Source organism: Teleopsis dalmanni, chromosome 1 (assembly GCF_002237135.1).
Source record: "Teleopsis dalmanni isolate 2A chromosome 1, ASM223713v2, whole genome shotgun sequence".
In the NCBI taxonomy this organism is placed as follows: domain Eukaryota; kingdom Metazoa; phylum Arthropoda; class Insecta; order Diptera; family Diopsidae; genus Teleopsis; species Teleopsis dalmanni.
In genome coordinates, this window is record NC_051846.1 from 212,563,011 (window position 1) to 212,581,299 (window position 18,289).

The 18,289-nt window shown below is 28.7% G+C and overlaps 3 protein-coding genes across 8 annotated transcripts in view; 1 reads left to right on the forward strand and 2 right to left on the reverse strand.

Moving 5' to 3' along the window:
* The window catches only part of LOC119671804 (ras-related protein Ral-a), a 28,812-nt gene extending 28,142 nt beyond the window's left edge, over nt 1-670 (forward strand). For 2 of the 3 annotated variants that reach the window (XM_038082596.1, XM_038082597.1), the window contains exon 6: nt 435-669. Coding sequence is in view for 1 of the 3 variants with exons in the window: in XM_038082598.1 (XP_037938526.1) it covers nt 435-539 (105 nt within the window). In the remaining 2 variants the exon portion in view is untranslated. Of the gene's footprint in view, nt 1-434 lie in introns of all 3 variants that reach the window. The other variant, XM_038082598.1, reaches the window with a different exon arrangement.
* Nucleotides 671-6,453: 5,783 nt separating this feature from the next.
* Nucleotides 6,454-8,332, reverse strand: LOC119671808 (myb-like protein AA). Its single transcript, XM_038082605.1, has one exon. It carries the CDS (start codon nt 8,307-8,309, stop codon nt 7,287-7,289), a length of 1,023 nt encoding a protein of 340 aa, XP_037938533.1. The 5' UTR covers nt 8,310-8,332; the 3' UTR covers nt 6,454-7,286.
* A 7-nt stretch (nt 8,333-8,339) lies between these two features.
* The window catches only part of LOC119671807 (protein scalloped), a 41,372-nt gene continuing 31,422 nt past the window's right edge, over nt 8,340-18,289 (reverse strand). Inside the window, exons 4-11 of one of the 4 annotated variants that reach the window (XM_038082601.1) lie at nt 15,816-15,946; nt 10,680-11,045; nt 9,452-9,492; nt 9,206-9,398; nt 9,085-9,147; nt 8,843-9,012; nt 8,549-8,783; nt 8,340-8,477 (exon numbers count right to left, since the gene is read on the reverse strand). In XM_038082601.1, the coding sequence (XP_037938529.1) occupies nt 8,364-8,477; nt 8,549-8,783; nt 8,843-9,012; nt 9,085-9,147; nt 9,206-9,398; nt 9,452-9,492; nt 10,680-11,045; nt 15,816-15,946 (1,313 nt within the window). In that variant the 3' untranslated portion in view covers nt 8,340-8,363. The remainder of the gene's footprint in view (nt 8,478-8,548; nt 8,784-8,842; nt 9,013-9,084; nt 9,148-9,205; nt 9,399-9,451; nt 9,493-10,679; nt 11,046-15,815; nt 15,947-18,289) is intronic. The other 3 variants (XM_038082600.1, XM_038082602.1, XM_038082603.1) reach the window with 3 other exon arrangements.

The following is an 18,289-nucleotide window of genomic DNA, read 5'->3' on the forward strand; positions in this document are numbered from 1 at the left end:
TAACTAATAATTTAAAACTGTAAATAAAATTATTTTTTTAATTAATTTATATTTTGTTCTGCTTTTATTCACACTTGTAATACTCACAAACTTACACACCTACACACATGAACACTTCAATAGTCCTGAATTAAGTTTTTATCATTATTTCATATATCTATATATGTTATGTACTCTTGTATAAATTATTTTATATTTTCATTTCATATATTATTTATCATTTTTGGTACATATATTTTTTCCTTTACTGAGTTCCTTTTATTTATATTTATGTATATATTTCACTATTCTTCTCTAGCTTATTTGGGTTATTTTGAATTAATTTATAAAATTTGCCAAAAAAAAAAACTAAATTGAATCTTTGTCTTAAAAACATATTAAAATATTTTATTAATTAAATTTTTTTCCTTCTTCCATGTTGCTGCATTTATTAGGTATTTTATGATCTTATCAGGGATATTTCATCGCGTAAGAAACAGCGTCAAACTGATGTTAAACAGCCGACAAAAACCAAATCTCTTTGCTGCCAATTGCTGTAATACCAACAATTTCAACTACAAATATAAACCACACCAACCACAACATTTCATTATAACTTAAAACAACAACAACAAAAACAACAAGAACACAATATAATAAGCATAAATTTTATATTTGGTTTATGAAAATGTTAAGCTTGCAATAATAATAAAAACTTAAATAAATATATTTATATAATTATTCTTATTATTATTATTATTATCATAATTATTATTATCATTAAAACTATAATTGTTTTCTTTTGCTTTAATAACATAAATTACATACACTCCGCTCCGTCTGTAGTTACCAGAGATAACACAAAAAGGATTTGTTGAGACTCAATAAATCCTATTTGTGTTATTAACTGGAGTTGTAAAAAACTCAAAACAATATCAATTCAAAACAAAAAATATAATATAACAATTTTTTTTTAATTGATTTTTAAATAAGCATCAAAATAATTTATAGCTAATTATCGATAAAGATGTAGGAAACAAGATAGTTGTATTGCAAACGATTTGAAAAGGCATTTGTTTTATCATTTTTAGTCTCAGATTCAGATTCGGACTCAGTTGATCTATTTTGTATATTAACAGAAAAAAAAATTCTTTACCAAGTTAGTTGCTATAAGTAGTAAATTTAAAACGAAAATGCTTGAAACTAAAATATTTACAATAACACAGTACAGTATAATTGAAAATATTATTAAATAAAAAATGTAAAACGAAATTTAAAAAAATATACTTTTTTGTAATGTAACAGTTTGTAATTTTCTATACAAAAAAAAACTGATTTAACGAACAAATAAAAACTATTTAAAAAAAATTTACAAAATGTATATTTGAAAGTTAAAACAAAAAAAAATGAGTGTTTGTTTAGTGAAAATACTAAAAACGATTTTTGTGCGTATTGTATTTTTTAAGTAATTATTATTTTTAGATTTTAGATTTAAAAAATATTTGTATTGTTTTGCTTGTATTGTATTCAAAAAAAAATTTTTTTGTTAGTAAAATGTAAAAGAAAACTAAATCCCTGGGATATATCAATATTATTATTAAAATATTATATATAATATTTACACCTATGCATTAAAATTTTATATTATTTTTACTATCGTATACTTTAAATTTTTATTATAGTTTTTAAATAAAATAAAAATAACTAAAATTATAAAAAAAAACATCAAAAATAAACATTTAAGTAATAAAGAAAAGAATGTAAACAACAAAAACACTAAAACAATCCGTAATTTATAAATAAACATTGCTATAATAATTATTGCATTTTTTTTAAGAGAAAAGAAGAAATGATAAATTAACGAAATTATACAAATTCACAATTATTAGCTTCAATAAATGAACATTACGAAAAAATAAAAAAATCATGTTTTTTTTTTTAATAATTTACATTGATAAGAAACAATGCCTATATTGTTAGTTAGTTACTTCACTGCAATCTTATATATTTTATAAATTGAGTCTAATTATAGCTACAATATCATTGATTTCTAACTACAAAATATATAATATACAATTTATTTTTTCAGATATACTGCATTAAATACATACCTTCTCTTATTAACGTTAACATCGCGAATCTTTATGGGACCACATGATGGACAACCTCATGGGTTTGTGCGCACCCTAATGAAACTGCCTCTTTATTTGCTCCCTTTAAAACATGTAACTTGAGTCCACTATATACTTCCTTATCTTATGTTAGTCTTAACTATTTTCACAAAACTGATATTTGCTTTTTATACTTTTAACTTTTTTGTTTGTTTAAATAGCTTTTATCTTTCCTATGCTGCTATCCCCATTTCTAGGTTATAGTAGAATACTACAATAACAACATCCCGTAACCACTTGTCTGCACAGATGACTAAGAGTTGCGCAGCCCCTCCTATAGGAACAAAATCACCATCACCAGATACGCATTTGTCGGACAGTTGTTGTGCAACCTCCTATATTCCATCTTAACTAGTGTATTTGTGTTCTAACTAATCCATTAATTTTTCCTGCCCTACAGATTTCTACGGACTTGCCAACAAGGTCTGTTATGGATAAACTTTAATACTATACAAGTAGCTAAGTAACTTTTCTGAAAAGTGGATGTATCCTAACCATAAATATTAGAAACAATAGATAAAAAAAACTTATAATTTTGAAATATAAAAAAGATTTAAAATTTGTTTTAATTAAAAAAATGTTTATATTTTTTATTTGTAAAAAATCAAAATGACACAATATTTTTATTTTGTTTGTTTTATGTTTAAAATTCTAATTTTAAATTAAAAGTAATAAACAAAAAGGACATCAGCAACTTAATTTAGTATTTTCATTTAATTTTAAGTGAATAATTCATTAACACTAAAATTAAAATAATTTAAATTATTAAATAATATATAAGAAATAATTTTACTTTGTTGATAATGTTTAAATTACTTAACTAAAATTATTTATGGTCGTTGAATTGCTTACAATATTTCACTCAAATATTATTGCTTCTATAAACTTAAAAATTAACTTAAAAAGTAATAGCAAAATTGTTTAATTTAATTTAAAAAAAAATTATCGAAAAATTACAAAGATTTTTTTTATATAATTTTAGCTTTAGGTTTTTATTGAAATACGTTTCAGTTTTGTATTTTTTTGCTTACATTATTATTATAATTATTATTTATTTATAAACAATAATTTAAATTGTTACGTCTTATTTACTTTAATAACTACAATTAAATAATGTACAAAAAGTAAACTTACACTGAAAAATCAAAGAATATGCACAATTTTGATATTTCATTTATTTTTTACTTACATTTATAATAAATTTTATTAAAGTTTTATTATTGTTAAGAAGTTTTCCATTTATTGTTATTTTTTTACTTTTTAAGTGATTGTTACTTGTTTATTGTTACAAAAATTTTGTGTGAAAAACTAGGGAGTTTTTATTGAAATGTATATGTTCATATGATTTGGAGAGATATCGATCGATCAATACACACGGATATATTTTTTAAACTCATAAAATATCAAAAGAAAAAAATAGTTTATTTTGCATGCCTGTTGCATATTTGTTTAGCTATTTATAAACAAAATAATTTTATAAAATATTAAATCTGTATGAAAACATTTATTTATTATAATTAAATACACTAGTTAATTGAGATAATGGATCACTCATAGTGGGATGTCATATTTATATGTGATTATAATTAAAATGCTTTCTCGACATTTGTTATTATTTATGTTTTAAAGCCGATTCGCTATTTCCATCGAATGATCGAATTTTGGTTACTTTTATAATTATTTGTTGTTTATATCAAAAAGTTATAACAATTATTAAAAGGATAATGCTATAATTGCTGTTCAAATTGTTGTTGTAATTTTAAACATAAAGAATATATGAATATCAAAGATATTGAATTGCAAAGCCAACACTATGTATCTAATTTGATTCCAGGAGCACACAGCCATTCCTTTATCGAAACGAGTAAGTCTTGATAATCCCTTCCAATAGACAGCATATCAGCAGGCACCTTCAGAAAAACTGATATACTATTTTTTACTGTTCAATTTTGCGATCTCAAAGTCAACTGTTAGACAAAGTCATATTCTAGGACTTAACCCAGGGTTAGAACTATTATTGTTGCGTAGACTGCGGAGATGTACATTGCAGGAAGCATAAATGAAGTCAAAAGAATAGTTGATTACGTTGGGTGTGGGTGAAAGTAATGCGGAAGATAGAGAAGTTAGCACTAATAGCCTAAATAATGCAAATAAATACTTATTCTTTATATGTACTCAATCTAATTAAAGGAATAATACTTTAATTAGGTAGACTTTTAAGAATAGTATCGTGTATTGGTATTCATATACATACACACATATATATAATTTTGGATTTGATTTAGTGTATTAAAATAATAATTATCATAGTATCACTATTTGATTTTTTTAATGTCAATACTTGTTAAGTATTTTCATTATTTATATGATATTATGATAATTGTTATTGACACTGCTCTTATTAATTCTTTATACATATATCCCAATTACTAATGTATAATTATAATTTTTATTAAATTTATCATATCTCTGCATTTTTCCGTATAAATGTTCTGCATTAATTTTTCTATTTATAAGTATTAAAAGATAGCTTTAAACTATTGTATTTGCAATTATTGTTCTCATTTTTATATTGTAAATTTTTTTATATTGTATATTTTTAAATATTTTTTAATTCAGAATATAAGAAATTTTTATTTTTCGAATTTATTTAGTTTTGTTCATATATTAGCATGACTTCTTATATTTTTGTAAAATAATTTTCTGTTCTCTTTCAATTATCGTCGGATAGGCACTATTTTCTTTTAAGAAAGTAAAATGAATAAATAACTTGTTTTTTATTTAATATATATATAAAGTTTTAAAATTGTATTTAAAATAATTACATTTATTTTTATTTATTGTTGTTGCTTAACCCTTTTTAAGTTTACTGATATATTTTGTATTAAATTATTTCATGCTTTTAAAATTTTTTTGTATTTTTTCAAAACTTCTTTTTCAATTTAAACATATTTTTTTTTTCTTAATGTACATACTTTTTTTTTATTTTATTTCTTATTGTTTATTAGAGGTTCTTAAAGAAAAACTAATTACTCATATATATTTTTATTTAATATCTGTTAATTTAATTATGTAAATATCTAAAATTATTTCTTAAACAACAAATACTTTACACTTATTTATATTAAAAAATATTAAATAAAAATATTAAATATAATTTTTTAGTACCGGTTAAGTAAATTAAGTATGTTTATATTAATATTAATATTATTATTATTATTTATATTAAATTATTTCGTTTAATTAACGGTGGTTGGCTCAATTCATTGCTTATGAATTTTATTTAATTTTTTAATTTTTTTTTTTAATAAGAAACTTAATTAATTTACTTAACTTGTTTACGTAAAATTCACGCACATAATTAATTACAATAAATTACGCAATAATTAAAAAACAATTTTACATATATTAAAAATTAATTAAATTTTTAAATTTAAAAATCAATTATATACTATTTGAAATATTAATTATGCTGTTAAAACATAAAAATAAAATATTTATACAACTCTTAATTAATGCAAATCGTTTCGCAGCAAATTATTTTTTTCTTAAATCCATTTTACCAGTAGCAATATTTTTTAGCTGGATATGTTGTATTAGTTAAAAATTAATTATTTACACTTCAGTTTGTGGCGAAATTATTTTGTATTAATATTCATAAAAAATGTTTCATTGCATTTATGCTTAGAGTAAATGCAAAAATAAAACATTTTTTTTTTAATATTTTAATTATATTTTTGTGAGATCATTAAAATATTTGTTTTATTTTTTATTTAACTTAAAAGTATTTTTTCAGCTATATTAAAAAATATTAATACAATTTTTGTGTAACTTTTTTTGGCAACTCTTGAAAAAATTTATTTATGTTTTTTAAAAAAAAAAAAATTGTAAATTAATAGAATTAAAGCCTCTTTACAATTAATTTTCATTCCAGCTAATTTAAATTTCTATATCATTAAACTAAGTATTAATCGAAGTCGTGCTAGAAAAAGAAACTAAGAGTCGATTTCACAGTCTCAAGTCACTTACGTATGACTTCAGATAAGTAAAGAATGTCACAAAAGTAAATAAGTATTAGATAGTAATATTTTTTTGAATCAAATATGGTTCCTTAATTTTTATTTGTATATGAAAACTTAAAAACATTTGAATTTGGAAGAAAAAGAAACATTTGGGGTGGCAAAAAAAAAACATTTGAATTTGGAAGAAAAATAAACATTTGGAGTGGCAAAAATATTGCACAAAAAATCAATATATAATAATAATAATATATAATTGTTATAATATAATATATAACATATAATATATAATTGTTTTTCGACTTAAGTTAATTGATCAACTTATCTTGAGTTAAGTCAGCATTAAGACTCAAGTTGTGACTGTGAAATCTGTCGTAAGAATTTTTCTCCTTATCTAAAAAAAGTCATTCATTGATTTTATGAATATTTGAATATTATACCAGAACTGCCTACATCTTTAAAAATTCCTTTGAAAAATTTTACTTAATTTTAATTTAAAATCCATATATGTATGTCTCCCGAACTCAAATATGTGAAAGCACTTTTAGAAAAGAAGATGTCGTGGGTAAAGGGGGTATAAACAATATCTTAATATTTTTATAAAAATAAATAAAATGGAAAAGACAAAACATAGTCTACATCATTGCGTCTCAACCCACTATGGAAAGTACTATGGATTGGAAAAATATTCAATACTAATATCATCCAAAAAAAATAACATTAAGGACGTAATATATAGCCCGATTAGACACCTGAGACTATAAATCAAAAAGTTAGTTAGTTAGTTGAAGTGGAGAGAGGAACGTATCCTCCTCAATTAGCTAGAAAGACACCATTCCTTTCCTTAGCTTTGAACACACCATTTCTCGTAATAGTGGGTACAAAGGTCGAACTAGAACCAGCCAGAAACTTTTATAAAGGCAAGAGTCTGGTCAATGCTATTATCGTTAAGCCTAGTTCTGGCCTGGCCTGGACATAGACATGCTGGTTAGACTCATATTATTATTTAAATTTGAATATTTCACTAACACAAGTTCGGTTCACTTAGTCTGCTGTCTTGATTTTAAAATTTTTAATGAATCAAAACATATATTTTTGTGTTGCCAAGAAAAGTTCACTAATTATGCTCACAAACATCTTCAGTGGCGGCGACAGCATTTGTAGATTCAATGCTGGAACCACTTACATTAGCCACCGCAGCCGCAGCCATTGCAGCAGCAACATTGACATGACGCAACATTATATCTGTTTCTGCAGAAACGGTGCTCGGCATGCCTTTGCCTAAACTACTTAAATTCAATGCAGCTGCGCTCTCAGCGGCAGATACACTGTACTCCTGCGCAGACAATTTTAGAAATTGCTCATACGCAGTGAGACGACTTGTTGGATTGATTGCTATGTCATGCGAAAGTGCTTCATTGCTGGTGTTGGTGTTGGAGTTGCTGGTGCAATTGGTTGCTTGTGCATGGAACACTTTAGCTGCAGCAGTTGCGTGATATGGCGGCGGAGGTGGACGTTCGTTAATTTGTTGCTGTTGTTGTTGTTGCTGCTGTTGATGATGATGATGTGTTTGTTGCTGTTGATGTGGGTGATGATGTTGTAGGTTGCTGTTGCTAGATACACTTGTCGTTACAAGCTCACTGGACAGTTGACATGTTAGCGGCAAGTCATGTTTTTTACGTAACAAATTGTTGCTGCCGTGGCTATTGTTATTGTTGTTCTCAATCATATTGCCCAAATTGTTCTCAGCAGTGTTATTAATTTGAATCTGTTGTTGTTGTTGTTGCTGTATGTCAGTTGCTGTTGTGGCGAAAAGATTGTCTTTAGTTTGCTGCTGCTGTTGTTGTACAACAGTAGCAGCAACTGCAGCACCTGCAGACATATGCGAGTTAGCTAAAGGTGGCGGCGATGTCGGCGATTGTTTTATAATTGTTGTAGTCAAATCGCTGCTGTTTAAATAATTGTTATTGTTGTGTTCAATATTGCCAGTGGTGTCTTTTGTCAGTGTGTTGGCAGCATCTTGTAGGACACTACCAACCACATTGTTTGTACTGTCAGCTATGCCACCCGTCGCTGCAACCAATTCACTCACTTCGTGTACACCTCCAACATTGCTACTATTATTGCTGCTTATGTTCATATTATGAGTGAGGTTAGCATTTATTGCAGATAGTGTGGGCAGTTGGAGCTCATGCTATTCCTTTATTAAACGATAGATATGATGAGTTGCGCCACTATTTTGTGCTGCCACTTCGAATACGTAGGCTATGCATAGCAGTGTTTCCTGTGTATCGCGGGCTTGCATTACCTAAACACCGAGCAATTATTGAATAAAATTAGTTAACATTATTATTATTTCCTTCAAATTCGAACACTTACTTGCAGTATTGTAAAGTTCTCCAGTACACTGTTCATCATATAACGTTCAGGTAAATTCTTTAATTTTTGTATAAAATTGATCATGTATTCGCACATGGGAGAACGATGAATGCGGTACACAAAACGACCGTTTTCCAAACGTGAGTATTCCGTTTCCACTTTTTCCACAACTTGCTTACCAAAAGAACAAACTTTTGTGGAGCAAATGAGCACAACATTTTCATTGCTTTCATATCTACAAGTAAAGGGAAAAGTAATCAGTATTTGTTGATGAATTATGTGTGGTTGACTTACTGGCTGGTTACACCATAAAAGTCGCCTGTTTCACTGCCTGTAATATCGGTGTTTAAGTCCGCCCAACATTTTACCAAGTAAAATGCATTTTGTGGACCCTTTTCATAGAGATCTTTAAGACCACCCGATTTCTCTGGGAATTTATCGGAGATTTGCCGTATATCAACAGCCTGTAATTTGAATAAATAAATCATTTACATGTACTCTACACATATGTATATGCGAGAAATATCTTTACTTACCTCAAGTAATGGATCGGAGAATGATGGTTTGCCGCCAAGCTGTACAAACAAATGCCGGTGAAACTGTATGAAAAAAATTGATTAAATGATTGATTGAAAAAAAAGCATTATTGTCACTTACTATTTCGTCTCTTTGCATTTCCATGAACGCAGAAAACTCTAGTAGCCTAAATTTGTGCGTCGCTATCGCTCGTCCTTCCCATGGCAGTTGTGCTGGTGGAAGACCTGCTTCAATATCACCAGATACAGCTGTTGATGGTTTGCCGGCGGGATATGGTGGTTGTGCAAATGGCTTAATGCTGTAATCATAGAAACTAAGGTCAATGCAAATGAGAGAGATAACTGTTTAAATGTTAGTTCAACTTACTCTTGTGAGGTGCTCGGCTGTAGACCAGGCTGCCAAAATTGCTATAGGCGGAGAGGTAAGTAAAAAAAAATAATAAATATTTAATTTAGAATATTTTTTTAATAATTATTATTGTGTATACGTTGCATGTTAAAAGCAAGGTTTAAATAATTTATGAAAAGCAACACGAAAAAGATTGAAAAGTATATACGAGTACTTGCATTTACATGCGATCTGGAGAGCATTAAGACTGATATACCCCATGCAGAACACAACTGCGAAATGTAACGTTTTGTCGTGTAAAGTTTAATAAGTTTAACGTTTACAGTTCTATTGATTTGTTCTGGGTTTTATATGTCAAACCCCAAATATAGCGTTATATAGATGCATTCTGCGCGAGGCATAACTACAAATAGGGCGACAAAAGTGGTATCAATAGATTATGATATTAACTGGAAGGCCAGTTACAAAAACATACTTCGAATGTTACATATAGATATTATATTCTGAAGCTAGTCAAAATATTACGTAGGGTGTTGTGTATGGATTTTACTAAAATAATTGAACCTATAATTAATTTGGAAACATTTTTAAATACACAGAATATATTTTATTTTTAATATATTTTGCATTGTGTCTATGGACTCTAAGGAATTCTTATATCAAGAGTATTTGGGGATAGAGACCACTCTTAAGCTTGCAATAAGTATTAAGCCTGGAAACGGATTTTAATAATAATATATTTTTGGCATTAAAATGAAGAACTAAATGATGTATTTGCAAAATTGACGGATATTAATCTTCATCATTTTTATTTTATCTTCAAAAAGTTTTTTATCACAAAAGTTAATCAAAAGGGGTCACTAGTTTATCAAAATAGATCACTGGATGATTATGACTTTTGTGCTTCTGAATAAAGTCCTTTTAACAATACAAATGTTGTTGTTATTAATGAGTTGAATACGTTACACACAAATTAAGTCCAATAGCAAAAAATATTTAATATCTAATAAAATAATAACTATTATTTTATTATCATCGATAATATCAACACAGAACAATTTTAAACAGAGCAACCGCTTAGAGCAATAGACCAATAGAGCACATGAAAGCTGAGAGCGCATGATCACTAATTATGCTTAATTATTATACACACACACACACAAACAAACAAACACATATGAAAGCGTTACAACAGTTTGCAGCATGAGAAAATATATATTGTATTATAAAGTAAGGTCAAGCTTACGCCTGAATACAACGGTGGGTGATGATGTAGCGCCGGATGCGGATGGTGCGAGTGTGCATGCGGCAGTCCTGCTGCCGTACTAGCGTTCGTTCCGGTAGAATGTTGCTGCTGTAGATAGGAGTTCACCGGGCCTGATATTTGATGTGGGTGATGCATATGATGAGCATACGGATGTGGAGGTGGCGGCGGCACAGCAGCTGTACCATTCTGATGCAGGCCCGAGAGTGCCGAAGCGGCCAGCGCTATATTCTTGGCTGCTTGAACCGATACGATTTGTGAGCTCGTCATGCCGTTCATTGTCTGTAGCGCTTTCTCTTGCTCGGCTAGTAAATGCAATGAGACGCCGTTTGGGGCGCCATTCGGATCCTGTAAAATAAGTGTACGATAGGTAAGGGTGGGTAAGGAGACAAAGAGTGTGTATACTTAAATGTTTAACCATTTATCTTAACTGATATGTGTGATGTGTGAACGTTAATTTGTTTTTGATGAATTTTGCAGCATTTATTTTTCAATTTAAATTTATTTTTTTCTTCAATGTTTTAGCAAATGTAGGTGAGGGACAATGAGAAAGAGAGAGAGAGAGATACATATAGAGTTGTGATATATTTTATGTACAAAAAATGAGTTCGATAGTGCCGACTTTGACTTACATGTAAATTTCTCTTACTGTACTTCTATTTAATAATTTTTTTTAATTTGAAAAAGAATTTATTTTGGTTACATTCTTCAAACTTTTTAATGCGGACAATACGAAGTCTTTCTGTCGTATTTTTTTTTGTTTAATATATATATATATATATCTATATACATAGAAGTAAAAAATACATTTCAAAACTTGTGTGTCCTGTTTTCAAAGTGCATAACAGTCATTTTTGTGGTTTTATTTCAAAGGAGCGTAGGAGTACTGCATATGTGTGTCTGTTCAGCTACACATGAACTGAAACAACCGAGTACATTCCTTTCTGCCACTACTTCTAGGGTAGCAGCTCTTATCGTCAAGTACTAAAATGACCCAGAATAAAAACACAAGGAATTTCGTGTGAGAATAAAGAAAAACTTCAAGAAAAACTCAAGGAATTTTCAAAGCTTTGACATGACAGTAAATTTCTTCAACAATTTCTCTAACATGAAAAACTGTTAATTTATGATAATTAAAAAGAAATTGGAAAACAAAAAATAATATTATAATAAATTGCTTTAATTTAACATTTGTTAAGTCACTTATAATTCACATTTTTCTCGTTGTGTAGTTATTAATATTTTATCGATTCACTTGCTTGATTTTGAGTGTACCATGCCAAGCAGAATATATACACTCTCACTACCTTGTTAATTGAGTTCTAAACGTAGAGATGGAATATGAGAATGAGGATGGCAGAGAGAATGGAAATAGGAACAAGTCTATTCTACAAATTTTCCACTAGAAACACCAAAATTGGGATACGAGAAGGATTTATTAGATCTACGGTAACCTAAAGGATGGCTTTTATCTTAGTGCGTATACGTTATTGGTATTGCTGTTAATAGACCGAAATATTAAAAGGATTTTAACTCATTTTAACTAATTAAGAGAACGAATAGCTTCTTAACCAAATTCGGAAAGATAACCTTTTTCGTTAAATGACTGGTTAGAATAATTAGAAGACTAAGACCTTAATTTTAGCAATTAAGTGCGTGGTGCAAATATTTAGCCATCATTTACTGACGGGAGAATTAACGGAGAGCAGAGGATAATTTTTAACCACTGACAGAAAACTAGTTTTATTAATTCAATTAAATGAGATTGAGCAAGATTAAAATAAATTACATGGACTTGAGCATATATTGGGATTCATTAATAAAGTCGACCTAATAAACGGTCGATCATTAAAGATAATATACACCCAGGAAGTATTAAAAGCTGAAACAAGAAATAAAGAAAAATAGGATGGTATTGTATAATGAATTTAGGTGGTAAACCGATTTATATGATAGAGCAACGATATAGCATGTTATACGTAAAGGATTGGCTGGGATCTAGTACTCCGTTTGCTTTTATATTGTATAGAATTTTCGACTGATTTTTATCCTTAATTAATCGTGATATTGTAAAAGAAGTTTAGTCGAAACGCATAACTATAACTACATCTTTTTTAATTTATAGAAGCTGTATTCATTTAAAGTATGCATTTTGGAAAACTATGTTGACTTGACAAAGGATTGACTAATGTTGAGTAAGTGTATAATATATATTTAGAAAAAGTAGATATTAAAAGCAAGAAATAAAGTACCTTTAGGGATCTTTCCAAATATTAAAGTTATGATTTTTGATATGGTATTGAAGCAGAACAAGCCGTTCATCCGATCAGTAAATGATAAAGTATATTTATTGGAAATTTACTAATCCTAATACGAATACCAGGGATTAAGTTGTTATGTTATTTTATGTTTCTGACTTTTTATAAATGGTTGAGTGTTGTCTATAAGAAAATTGGAATTTTTTTTTTTGTAGATTTTTCTACAGTATTTACCACGATTTTTCTATTCAACTGCATTTTGAACAAAAATTGTGCAAAGTGTAAAGTGCAAAGTGTTTCTGCATGAATACCTGGGAAATATAATGCCATTCTCTAGAGTAGGACAACGAGGAATAGGAAAACGGAGGAAAGTGGTTAAGTGCGTGCAGTGCCTGAAGTGTGTGTAATTAAAATAAGAAGAAAATTTTCTTCAGCACACAAAGAAGTGCAATGCATTTACCTTTTCATTGCACCTCTAAACACTTTGTAAGCGCAATTCGCATGCAAAGTTTTTACTTTAATGAATTTGAACTTTTTCTCAGTGTAATTCCGTTTAATTTTATATTAAAAATTATATTTATTTTTTTTTTTGTAGAATTTTGCATGTTTTGAACTGCAGTTTTCTCTTCTAACTTAACCCCTTTTGATATTTTATATAATTTTCTTTTATTGTAGTTTTTTATTTTTTATTTTTTTTAACAGAACAGAATCTTTTTTCATACAATTCCAAGGAGAAAGGAAAATGCCAACTTTGTACCTTAGAGCAAAAAAATAAAAAAATAAAAAAATAAATAACTAAATAAAAAGGAAATTTAAAAAATTGTTTTAACTGTTTTCAGTTTGTTTACTTTTTTGTTCATTTGTTTGTTTGTTTGTTTGTTTGTTTGTCCTTTGACCTTTTTATGTGGAAAATATGAAAAAAGTAAAGAAAGCAGAAAAATTTTAGCAAAGGTAAACAGCAATGAAACACACCGAAGCAAAGTGAAGTAGTTTTTGTACAAGAACAGGAATTACATATAAAACCCAGTACTAACAACAACAACAACAACAACAACAACAACCACTACTACTAATGCTACTACAATAATAAGAACAAAAATACACTATAAAAAAAATGACGCTTTTAAGTTGAAATGCAATTGTTTTGTAGTTTTTTAGTTTTCCCTGTTTTCCCTGTTTATTATAAAACACAAGGAAAAGAGTACAAAACGCAAAAGTTTTTAAAATATTTTACTTTTCTGTTTCTGTTTCTGGTTTTGTTTTTATTTTCATTTTTTTTTGTCCTTTCAAACACGGACAGTAAAACAGTAAGCAGCAACAAATCCAAAGGATAGCAAAGGAAAAATTTTCTTTTTTTTCCTTTCGCTTTATTGTCAAAACACAAATGAAAACGCAATTCACAAATGTGGAGGATGAATCCAACTTAGAAACTGAAACTTAAAAGTCAAAGTAAAAACTATTAAACTAAAATATAGATAATATATATGCAATACATATATATGTAGGTGTATAATAGGTAAGGACATCCATTGGAGAAATATCTCCGTAAAAAATTGGTAGTAGATCTCTATTGTTATTGTAAGTATCGTTCTCTGTCGTGAAGGCTTAACACAACGGTGTTCAAAAACGCACGTATTGATAATACAAGGCGCCAATCAACGCTCCATTAAAAATTCTAAGAATTTCCACCGGTGCCAAATGAAGAAATGTGTGCAAGACATAACTTCTACCTTGGTTTGATGTGAGGCTGACTTTAAACTTCTGCTGATCTTTGGGTCACTCGGTGATGGAAACGCACTCCACGTCGAATGAATGACAAACAAATACCCGAACTATTCTACCCGTTAAAGTTTAGGTATTAATCACGGCTCCCTCGAGTCCAACTACAGGTGGTCAGCACAGCCAAAGCTGTGAGCCGCTGATTCCCAGGTACCACAGAACACTTACTACCATTACCATTACCATTACTACCATTACACTTACTTACGACAGGCATGCCTACCTTGGGAATATTCTAACCTCTTCACCGCAGGCTGAATAAAATTGATTCTGTACGATTCTTACATTATCGGGGAAAATGAATTTGTCAATAGAATAAATGTGCTTAATGGTTCATCCCAGACGATGTTCTAGAAAACTCATTTGAGAGAAAATTAGTATTTGCTGTTCTTCTTAATAAAAGGTTCTGTTTACTATGGAATAAATTTTACATAAAGTATATTTTTTATCAAAAAATTATAAATTAAGGACGTCATTCTTTGGGTAAAGTACTGAAAATAGTTTTATATGAAGAGGAATCCGTTTTCAATATAATAAGAAAATATAGAAGTAAAAAAAAATCTACTCGAAAAACCTTAAACTTCATTATATAAAAATATGATTTATTTAAAAAGTTTCTGTTAAACATCACTTTTCAGTCGATTTAGCTCCACTCTATACGAACGCGCGAAGCATTGAGTACCATAAGTCCACACGATTTATTATCAGAGAGATTAACATAAAAATCATGAAGAGACATTCCTATATTAAAAAATATATTCTTTGTTTTCAACATCATTATTATACTCGCAACTTTTAAACAAAATATTTTATAACCGCATAAACATATAATAAATAGAAATGAATTAATCATTTTGTTGCAAACAATTCTCAAGAGCTTTAGTTTAATAATTATTTTAAACCTTGCTTTTCACATGGGATAAGGAAATATTGTATATATGATGCGCATGATAAAAGCGTGAGAAACATATAATATTTTATACCTAATTAGATATATACAAGTTTGATTGCTTAAAATGAGTACACATGATTTCAGATTGGAATATATGTATATACACAAACTCTGTTTGAGTGCACTTACAACTTTGATTTTTGCTTGGATTTCGCGCAGTTTCCGCCTGGCCAATACTTGGATATGCGAACTAACTTGCTTGCGTGTTCTCGTCTTGCCTGTGCGCAGTTTGATGTATCGTGCGATGAGTTCGTTACGTCCTGAAATAATGAAAAAAAAATATATAAAAATCTAATAAAACAATCAAAAGTAATTATTTATATAATATTAACTTTAAAAAGAAGAGGTCAATATGGGGTATTATTTTGTATCTAAACAATATTCTATCAAAATGACATCATTCATCGTAACATGTCCGATTTTAAGAGAGTCAATTGATTTTGCATAGAAGGAAAAAAAACCCATTGGTACCCATCGATTTATATATCCATGTCATACGTTGAAAACTGTTACAGCATGGAAGCCATTTACGAAAATGACCACAAACATGGGTTTTTAAAATTGTATATATTGATGCGGAGCTCTCTTTGTGTGCTCAGTATCATAGACATTGAGTTTGCCTCAACATATGATCACTAGAGAAGAAGAATGCCTGCCAGAGATCAACAAGAATTAACTGTTTTGGATGAAATTAGGTCAATGCACAAACATATACTAAATAGTTACTTTATATATGTTATAATTTATATCCAGATTACAATTGTACACCTATAGATAGCATTCATCTCTTCTATATCTATTTTATTCAATAACGTATTGAAGTCCAATGAACCTATGGCCCTAATGAAGTGACAACTGTCTTAACTAAATCTATGGAACTTCATGTCCCATGTAATGTATATCAAAATATTTCTTTATTAAATGTGAAGGTGGTACTTAATGTAAAGGCACAAGAAAATAGTGGCAATCAGTATGGAGGTAGTGTTAATTCAAAAGAATATTGGTACAATTGTTTTAAAATTGAATTTGATTTTAGTGATATAATATAAGTCTAAACAGGGAATTGAGAATAGGATACACCAGAAGAGTTTTGTTTTTTTTTAAGAAAATCATAGTCCAAAAGATGTACATATTAATATCACTAATTCAGCAACCTTATTCGAAACCTAATATCGATAAAAGCAAAGAAGGGAATGGTAAGATATACACGCAGATTCCAGCTTATTAAAAGTAATACATAAATATGTAATAATGCTATAAGTATTGAACAAGATAATGATTAATGGAAGATTTTAAAGAATTTTTGCCTCAAATTTAGCATTATTCCTGTGCAATAAAAGCGTGACGATAGACTTAATAATGAATATTAGATGGTTATTTAAAAATTAATAGAAATAATTAGACTTTAGAAGAGTAATTTACTAATTATTACTATTAAACTCGTTTAAAATTTGTATTTGATCTGCTTCATACTCATCCGGGTATATTTTTGTTACTAAGCTAAATCTATCTAAATTGCTTTTATTTTATAATTTTACACAAGGACAAACTGTATACACTCCACTTGCCGTATTGTTCACTAATTGCACATTCTTGGCATAGTTTCATTTTTAACCGAATAAAATTATTTTCACTCGCACAACGCACAATGCACAACCCCTAGTAGCAGCTCAGAAAATATACAAGAGACTTTCAACCCCGTCCACCCAAAAGTCGTGTTTTACACAAACTTAAACTTCAGCACATTCTCCTATCACAGCTGCTGTAATGATGAAGTGAACATAGCAAGTTCTGTGCTTTGTCCTTCTATCCTGCGGAATGCGTAGTCTGGTTTTCTTTGACTTCGCAAACATAAAAGCCGGTTATGTTTTAATATGTGTCGATAGTTTGCTTAAAATTGGTTACGAAAATGTTAGCGGTTCCGTAGACATCCCAAAAATACTTCAGTACTTTGAACATAGTTTTTTTAGTGCTGCGGTATGTTACATTTCTGCTATTAAGAAGCATTTTTGCAATGCCTAATTGCCAATGGCCAATAACTAGACAGCGTAAAATATGGCATTAGTTATCAACGTTTTTTCCGGTATTTCTAATGCGTTGTGAAAGATATATGAGATACAAACAACATATAATCTTTAAAACCAAAATTAACTGGTAGAAAGGATAATGTCTTCTGTATATTTTGGTATCGGGTGTTGATTTTTAAAATAAATGATTATTAAAAAGGTAAATCCTTAACTTTTATAGACTTTGTAGTGCAAGCAAAACATTCAATTGCAATCTCAAGAAAACACTACAACATAATTGTAACTAGAAGACAAATCAACACAACCTGCCTTTTGACTGTGAGATTTTATCAAAAGAAAAAATGCAAAAGATTCTTTAGAGTTCATTGCATTTCAATGTTCTACGTTTGTTGCGAATGGTTTATTAGCTTTCTCTTAAGGATATCAAACTCCTTTTATCTCAACAATTTCGCGTTCTTTTGCTAACAGGATTCATTACAAAGCATTGCATCTTATAGTCGATGCTGTGCTTATATCAGCCATGATTTGCCAAGTAAGTAACTTGCAATCTACAGGCACTTAAAGCTGTAAAGATAG

Excerpts from the sequence above, each read along its gene's own strand:
- LOC119671808 (XM_038082605.1), bottom strand. The coding sequence starts at position 8,309 with ATGAACATAAGCAGCAATAATAGTAGCAATGTTGGAGGTGTACACGAA.